Source organism: Monopterus albus, unplaced genomic scaffold, assembly GCF_001952655.1.
Source record: "Monopterus albus unplaced genomic scaffold, M_albus_1.0 scaffold292.1, whole genome shotgun sequence".
In the NCBI taxonomy this organism is placed as follows: Eukaryota; Metazoa; Chordata; class Actinopteri; order Synbranchiformes; family Synbranchidae; genus Monopterus; species Monopterus albus.
Window position 1 is genome coordinate 1,213,139 of NW_018128172.1, and position 7,664 is coordinate 1,220,802.

Genomic DNA, 7,664 nt, shown 5'->3' on the forward strand with positions numbered 1-7,664 from the left:
CCATCTTGTCTGCAGCCAGGTTCCCCTGAACTTTGGTGCATCACTCAGCAGACTGGACAGTGTGAATGCAACATATGTGCAATAATGAGGGGGCAAATAGTCGTGTAACAGGCCATTTGTCCTTTATGTTTAACTGTTCTACTATCCATTACTTTTGCCTATTTCAGTAGTTGATTCATTACCTTTTAGCTATTTCAACCACTCATCGTAGGTACAGTCATGGCCAAAAATCGGCGTCGCTGCCTTTCTGTCAGATAATCACCACTTCTCCCAGAAAATGGTTGCAAACACAAATTCTTTGGTATCCTCATGTTTATTTCTTTAGTTTGCATTGGAACAACACAAAAAGTTAAATCGAATCCAGTCCACACAGAACTCCAAGCATGGACTGGACAGGATTATCAACGCCCTCATCTTAATATTTGCACACACACACACACACACATTCACATAATGTCCACACTGATATTCAGGCTGCTGCACCTTGGCTGACGCCTGGACTCGAACAACAGGCTGTAACCAGCCCACACTCAGCAACGGCCTGCTCCTCCAAACGCCACCTACAGAGAATCGATAGCTCAGGATCAGCTGGTCTACGGTGAAAATCCAGATCATCGCACAAAGAAACGCAAGCACTCGTGACGTGCACAGAAATGCTGCTATTGTTAAACAGTAGAGGCACCTGCTTGTATGCGTGTTTCATGTCATTATTCTATGACCTGAACAGCAGGAGACTGACATGCATGGTGCTACGGGTCAGGATGGTCACGCACACACCATCACACAGCAGCAGCAGAGACCAAGAGAGCCTGTCACCATTTAACACACTCGCAGTGAGACAGTCCCACAGGCGGCACTAACATAACAGGACACAGGAGCATTACAAGACAAATGGACTGCAGCAGTGAACAAGCCAGCCCAGCTGAGTCAGGCCTGGCTAGTGTGCTGGAGATGTGCGCTCAGGGCCGAATGCATCCGCAGGAGCGACTTGTAAGGTTCTTTATCCACCACTGGAACAGTCCTTTGTTGCAACCAGTCATCTATTTTCTTCCTTCGTCCACGTCCAGGGAGATTAGCTACGGCGCCACGGGCTGTGAACTTCCTGACAATGTCGGCACAGTGGACACAGGAACAGCCAGTTCTCTGGAGACAGACCTGGAGCCTTGAGACTGTCCAGGCTTTTCCACTACTGTGGTTCTCAACTCCTCAGCCAATTCTCTGCTCTTCTTTCTTTTCTCCGTGCTCAGTGTGGTCCACGCCACATAAAGGCTGAGTCAGCGTTTCTCCATTTTAACTGGTTGCCAGTGGGATTTCTACGTTGCCAGCACCTGTTGGTTGCTACAGGTGAGTTTCATGACAAATTAAAGGAGCATCACAGGCTGGAAATACAACGAGTTCTGATGATTCTGAAGAGGTGTCAGTAATTCTGTCCCGTCCATGTTTGGAGTTCTGTGTCGACTGGATTTGGCTTTTTCTCTGCTTTTTGTGTTGTTCCAGTGCAAACCAAAGAAATAAACATGAGAACACCAAAGAATCTGTGACTGCAACAATTTTCTGGGAGAAGTGGTGGTTATCTGACCGGAAGGCAGCGGTGCCGATATATCTGGTCATGACTTTATCTTCTCTGCTCATTCGCTAACTAGAGTTCACACACTCCGAGTCGCTAGAGGATGCAAAAGGAAGAGATAACCTGATAACATACCGCCAGTACAGTAAATGTTGTTGGTAGTGGTGTAACAATGAAATACATGTAAACTCATAAAATACAAAGTACAAATAACTACATGTACACAAACTACATGAAGACAAGGACATGGAGCTGATCTGCAGCAGGACCTGACACAACCAGCCTCAGCCTGTCAATTGTCTACTGAGGAAGCAGGTGTTACTCACCGAATGTCCGGCGGTACTGCTCAACCACGGCACGCAAATCTGACTGTTACTGCCACAGTGTAACACATCTGTCCTGGGGCCTCTTTAAATTCAGGTGTTGTTTCTTTGCACATTTAAAGACAAGAGAGGAGAAGTCGTGCTGCTCAGAGTGCATGAAGCCCTGCTGCCCATCAAGCTCAGGTTGACTTTCAGAAAAGCAAACTCACATCTACTCATCAATTCAAACACCCATGAAATACTTCACTAAACCATCTGTGCTGTGTGACCACGAGAGCACTGACATCAATCAGCCTTTTAAATAAAGGGAACAGGAAATCTGTAGAGCTTGAAAAACACTCTGCAGTTCGAGCTGATGAAAGTTGTGCAACAGACACTTGTTTGTAGCAGAAAGGAAAGTATAGTTAAAATAATGCATCTCCAACCAGAGACAGGCTGGAGACAAAAGGTGCACAGACATGGAGCATCCAGCAGATATGCTGAAACATAAAAAAGACATAAAGAAGTGGTGTGGAGATGGAGTCTTTGCTCTCACCTGTACCTGCAGCAATCGGTGTCCTAGATCATTCCAGGTCGACTGCATCTGTGACACAGTGGAAGGAAACCATACAGAGACCACATCCTCCTGTGGTGCTGCTCTTCACAAACAGACCCTCTGACTGCTACGACACAGGAACTGACTGAGTCTTTATGCTGACGCGGTGCTGATGACTGGGGAGGAGTCCTCTGCATGCTACTGTACATCTGGTGCAAGAACAGCTCAGAACATCGCTGCCTTGTTGGTCCACTGTCTTCTCATGTGATAAATGATTTGGCATCAGATGTGAAGGCACAAATTTCAGAGTTGGCTCAGACACAGTGACTTGAGACACAGAGAGCGAGTAGAGCCGGGTCTGTCAGATCTTCTGTGTTCTCTTCTTGGCCCTCAGTTACAGTAAGAGGTGCTGCTGGACATCTTGAGGCTCCGAGCCAGAGCTTAACCCCCGCCCCTCCGAACCCCCTCGGACTACACACTTAGTTATCAGCGACAACTGACAATAAAACACAACATGACAATAACTAAGAGTTACTTTTAATACACTGCTTGTGGCGCTCATTCACACATGGCTTTAAGAAACATGTCCCATTATAGTGAGTAGGCTTGTTGTTCAAACAGTACATTCCCCTAAGTGGCACCTAGAACACACAGAGAACCGAACCCTGTCAGGGCCAGGTGCTCACATCATGTAGACCCATTTAAAGTTGGTGTTCATTTAGTATTTTACCTGTTTTACAATGAAATCTGTTCTATTGACTCCTTTTTATTTTTATGTATTACATTTCATCATTTCTATTTCTCCATTGGTTTTCTGGTCACACTTGTTCTGGCTGACTGCTTGTCAGTCATGTGAAGCCGTGAACCACCAAACTGTTCGTGCTGTGTGATACGAGATGACAGCGCACGTGTTTCCCTCTCCAGCTCAGTACTTTCTGATGTTCTTCTTGTTACTTGAATTTTATGCACTGTGTGTACTGTGTTATGTATTGAATTTTATATTTACTCTTGTATATTATACACTGACATTGTACGATTCAAATGTTATTTCTGTTACGATTACTCTTATTATGACTCTGTCCTCGATACCAATGTGCAAAGTGATTTTTCACTTTCATTGTGATACATTTGCAATGACAATAACGTGACTGACTGACTGAACCTGTAGGACTGTGCTATATAAATACAGGCTGGCTGACTGATGGTTGGCTGAAGCACAGAAGCAAAAGGCTGCCTGGCAGGAAACTGTGCACGGGCAACAACAAAGGCCTATGCAACCAGTTTGCTTCCACTTGAAATGTCGCAAAACTGTGAATTAATTTCTGCAACAAGGCAAAAGAATAAATAAATACAAAAGGGAAGCAAGCGTCATGTGAAGCAGACGTCAGGTGTTACAGGTCATTTCCCAGCAGCTGGTTTCCTCTGATCTCTGAGATGTAGGTCAGTGACCTCAGTATGTCCTGTGTTTCTTTCCTTCTTGCTCAAGGAGGATTTGTTGGGTTTTCCTCTATAACAATAATAGTAACAGTAAGGTCTAGACCTTACACATAAAGTCGAATTGAATTATCTTCATTTTGTATTTTAGCGTGTAGTTCAAACATGCCACCTGAAGATGTCGCTGCCCCCTCCCTTTGCAGAGACTCACAAAGCTCCGGTCCTCTCAGTGAGTGGACCCCCTTTATTCTATCAGGACAGCGGGGAATGGGACAGACAGAGACAGAGGTGGGCAGAGGTGTGACAGACAGAGGCAGGGGGAGACTCGGAGCCACTTGGCATCTGCCAGTCCTTATTTTTATTTAGGAATTTCAGAGCGGGGAAAGCTGGAGCAGCAGTAGTTTGTGGTGCGTAACCGGGATAGGTCGCTCTCTATACTCTCAGGAGTTGTGCCACACTTTCAGACTGAGCGGTTTATTTGGAGGTAGTGTCCTGGGTGGAGTTTTCCTTGCCTCGTAAGAATATTTCATACACATTTACTATGTTACATACATCGCCAGAGCCTCCAAGTTCTCTCGAGCATCATCTCTGTGTGTGTGATTGTTTTATTTAGTTAATAATGAATTCTGACCATTTTGTCTTCATTACATTTCAGCGCTACGGCCCCTTAGGTGCACGGATTACAATGCAAAGGATTTTGGATGTGTGGGTCACCTTGGTGACAGTTTCTGCGCTGACCAACGGGGGTTTTGCGGGATACGGGCTGAGCATGTTTGCTGCGCAGTCCTCACCTCCAGATCCGTGCTATGACGAGAACGGGAACCCGCGGAGATGCATCCCCGACTTCGTCAACTCCGCTTTTGGGAAGGACGTGCGCGTATCCAGCACTTGCGGCAACCCCGCCGCCAGGTACTGTGTGGTGACCGAGAAGGGCGAGGAGAGGACGAGGGACTGTCACACGTGCGACGCCGGGGATCCCAAGAAGTCCCATCCGCCTGCGTACTTAACAGACCTCAACAACCCCCACAACCTCACCTGCTGGCAGTCGGAGAACTACCTGCAGTATCCGCAGAACGTCACCCTCACCTTGTCTCTGGGCAAAAAATTTGAAGTGACCTATGTGAGCCTCCAGTTCTGCTCACCAAGACCCGAGTCCATGGCCATCTACAAGTCCATGGACTACGGCAAATCATGGGTGCCGTTTCAGTTTTATTCCACACAGTGCAAGAAGATGTACAACAGACAGAACAAGGCAACAATCACCAAGCAGAACGAGCAAGAAGCCATCTGCACGGACTCCCACACGGACATGCACCCTCTGACCGGCGGGCTCATCGCTTTCAGCACCCTGGACGGTAGACCGTCGGCGCACGACTTCGACAACTCCCCGGTGCTGCAGGACTGGGTAACGGCCACCGACATCAAGGTGATCTTTAGCCGACTTCACACTTTCGGAGACGAGAACGAGGACGACTCGGAGCTGGCCCGTGACTCCTACTTTTACGCCGTGTCGGACCTGCAGGTCGGAGGACGTTGCAAGTGCAACGGACACGCTTCCAAATGCGTCAAGGACAGAGAAGGAAATCTGGTTTGTGAGTGCAAACACAACACAGCGGGACCGGAGTGCGACAGGTGCAAACCTTTCCACTACGACCGACCCTGGCAGCGCGCAACGGCCAGAGAAGCCAATGAGTGTGTCGGTAAGACATCCCCCTCTTTGTGTCCTTCCCGGTGGAATTATTTTAGTGTTTAAAATGATTCTTTACTAAGTTACTAAGACTTTCCTACTCATGTAATCGATTATCTTAAAAATAAGTCGCGTCTATTATCACTATGTTGGGCCTTTACGCACAACGACACGCGCCAGCCAGTTGTTTATTAATGTCAATTTTACATTAACGTTTTTTTTATTACTGTCATGAAATACAAACACCTAAAAGATGTCCCCCTAAAAGATGGTTCTGATTTTTTAATATCTTGAGATGTATGTTATTTAGAGAAATATTTGGGTAAAGGCTCAAATTAATGCACGTGAATAAAGCCTCGAGTTGTAATCCCACAACCCACACAGTAAAATAAACCATTCTTATTTAATTAATTACTTATCATTACTCCAGAAACAGCTAAATTAAACAAAAACGGCTATTTCGAAAATGAATCTATTATTACGTGTTCTGTTCAAAACAAAGTAAAGTATTACTGAGACCAGCTGAGGAAAAAAGAGTCCGTAGAATTTATGGCTAAATAAACAAATAGCTGAATTCAGTAAAAAGGAAATCTCCATTATATTGATCTAAATCAGATCAGCTTTTTAAAAGAGCTTTAAATGCGCAACAGTTTCCTGACTGAGGACAGATTTCTTCAAACCAACTAGTGCCATGAAATAAAATAATGATAAATACGTGTTGTCTCCCGGGCGTCGGATTGTTTTCATAACAAATGTATTAAGTCTGATTTTTATCAACATCCAGAAGAAAATCCTGAACGGAAAAGAAAGAGCAGGAAGTCATTTCAGCGAACACTGCGCGCCTGTTCCAGTGCGTAATTGGGTTTTGATCAGTGTTTCCGACTGTAGTAGCGGGTTAATAGGAAGGAAACGTTGCAGCTGCCGAGATAGACTGCAGGGGCGTGTTGTGTTAACACAAGCAGGTGCCATTACAGATCGGATGGGCGATTAGGGCGGTTTTCTTGACATTTTTGGCACGTAGAGTATAAACTGCCACTTCAGAGCCAGTAAACTATTCAGAGAGGAGGACAAAGCGCGAGGTAATGTGAAGCCAGATCTGAGACGGTATTGTAGATGCACAGAGTGAGCGTATTGCTGCTATGCTTATTTCCAACAGAGCAGGGGCTGCTATCGACAACTCAACCCCCTGAGCTGCAGCGAACCAAACCTGGAAAAGTAACAAGTTCCAGGATTGCCATGGTTTGTTCAACCACACGGAACGAGTGAACAAGTTGTTCCTCTTGGCCTCCGCCTTTGGCCTCTGCAGCGCCGGCATGTGAGTTTATTTTACTGAAACAAAAGGTTGTCACTTGTGGCATCCATCTCGCTGTCAGTGGGAGGCCCCTTTTCACTATCTGGCTTTTTGTGTTAGCGATGCCATCAGATAAAACCACAGAGAAGCCGGCCCGAGCATGTCTCCCAAAGAGGAAATAATAAGGGTGGCCTGACACCTTAGCATGAAAGAGCCTGGGGAGGGGGTGTTTCCACTGAGCAGTGGGCCCATACGGCCTGGCAGCGGGGCGCAGAGTGCTAAAGATGTGTCTGCTGGGAGAGGACTGGGAAAGAGAGGTGAGAGTAGCTGGTTTCACTCACTGGCAGCAGGGAAGTAAGATAAAGTCCATTTCCCATGACTTTACATTCAGGGTCGCCATCATTTTGTCAAGAGACATTTATGTTGGCAGCAGCAGCTTTTACATTCCTGTGCACGACTTCAAAATGTGTCCGTAAAACCAGGGCTTCAGCCAGGGGTGGCACTGCCGCCCCCTTGAAACCCCTCACCAGAGTCAGAAGGCGAGAGATGGATGGATTCATGAGCCTGAGGTGACAGAAAGGAAACACAACCACGGCAGAGAGACATAAAACCATCAGAAAGGGAATCAAAACAAACACAAAAATGGACAGAGACCACAAAAAGACACCAAACAAATACAAAAAGATGCTAAATGAATACAAAGACAAACAGGATGCAACAAACAAAGGGACTCAAAACAAATAAACATACAAACAAGAATGAGCAAAGAACAAACAGTCAGGATGTATGAAGCTTCAAACATCAGATAGTTTTTAATATATGAATAT

General features: G+C 46.0%; 2 protein-coding genes across 10 annotated transcripts in view; one reads left to right on the plus strand and one right to left on the minus strand.

Annotated features, from left to right (window-relative positions):
* Positions 1 to 7,664, minus strand: part of LOC109973481 (phosphoinositide 3-kinase regulatory subunit 5-like) — an 80,935-nt gene that overhangs the window by 10,679 nt on the left and 62,592 nt on the right. For 4 of the 8 annotated variants that reach the window (XM_020623107.1, XM_020623106.1, XM_020623105.1 and 1 more), the window contains one exon: positions 2,426 to 2,921. The exons of 1 other annotated variant lie outside the window; for it this stretch is intronic. In XM_020623107.1, the coding sequence (XP_020478763.1) occupies positions 2,426 to 2,473 (48 nt within the window). In that variant the 5' untranslated portion in view covers positions 2,474 to 2,921. 3 more of the 8 variants (XM_020623111.1, XM_020623113.1, XM_020623112.1) reach the window with 3 other exon arrangements.
* Positions 2,954 to 7,664, plus strand: part of ntn1b (netrin 1b) — a 54,962-nt gene continuing 50,251 nt past the window's right edge. Inside the window, exons 1-2 of one of the 2 annotated variants that reach the window (XM_020623121.1) lie at positions 2,954 to 4,266; positions 4,515 to 5,559. In XM_020623121.1, coding sequence (XP_020478777.1) covers positions 4,545 to 5,559 — 1,015 coding nt within the window. In that variant the 5' untranslated portion in view covers positions 2,954 to 4,266; positions 4,515 to 4,544. Of the gene's footprint in view, positions 4,375 to 4,514; positions 5,560 to 7,664 lie in introns of both variants that reach the window. The other variant, XM_020623120.1, reaches the window with a different exon arrangement.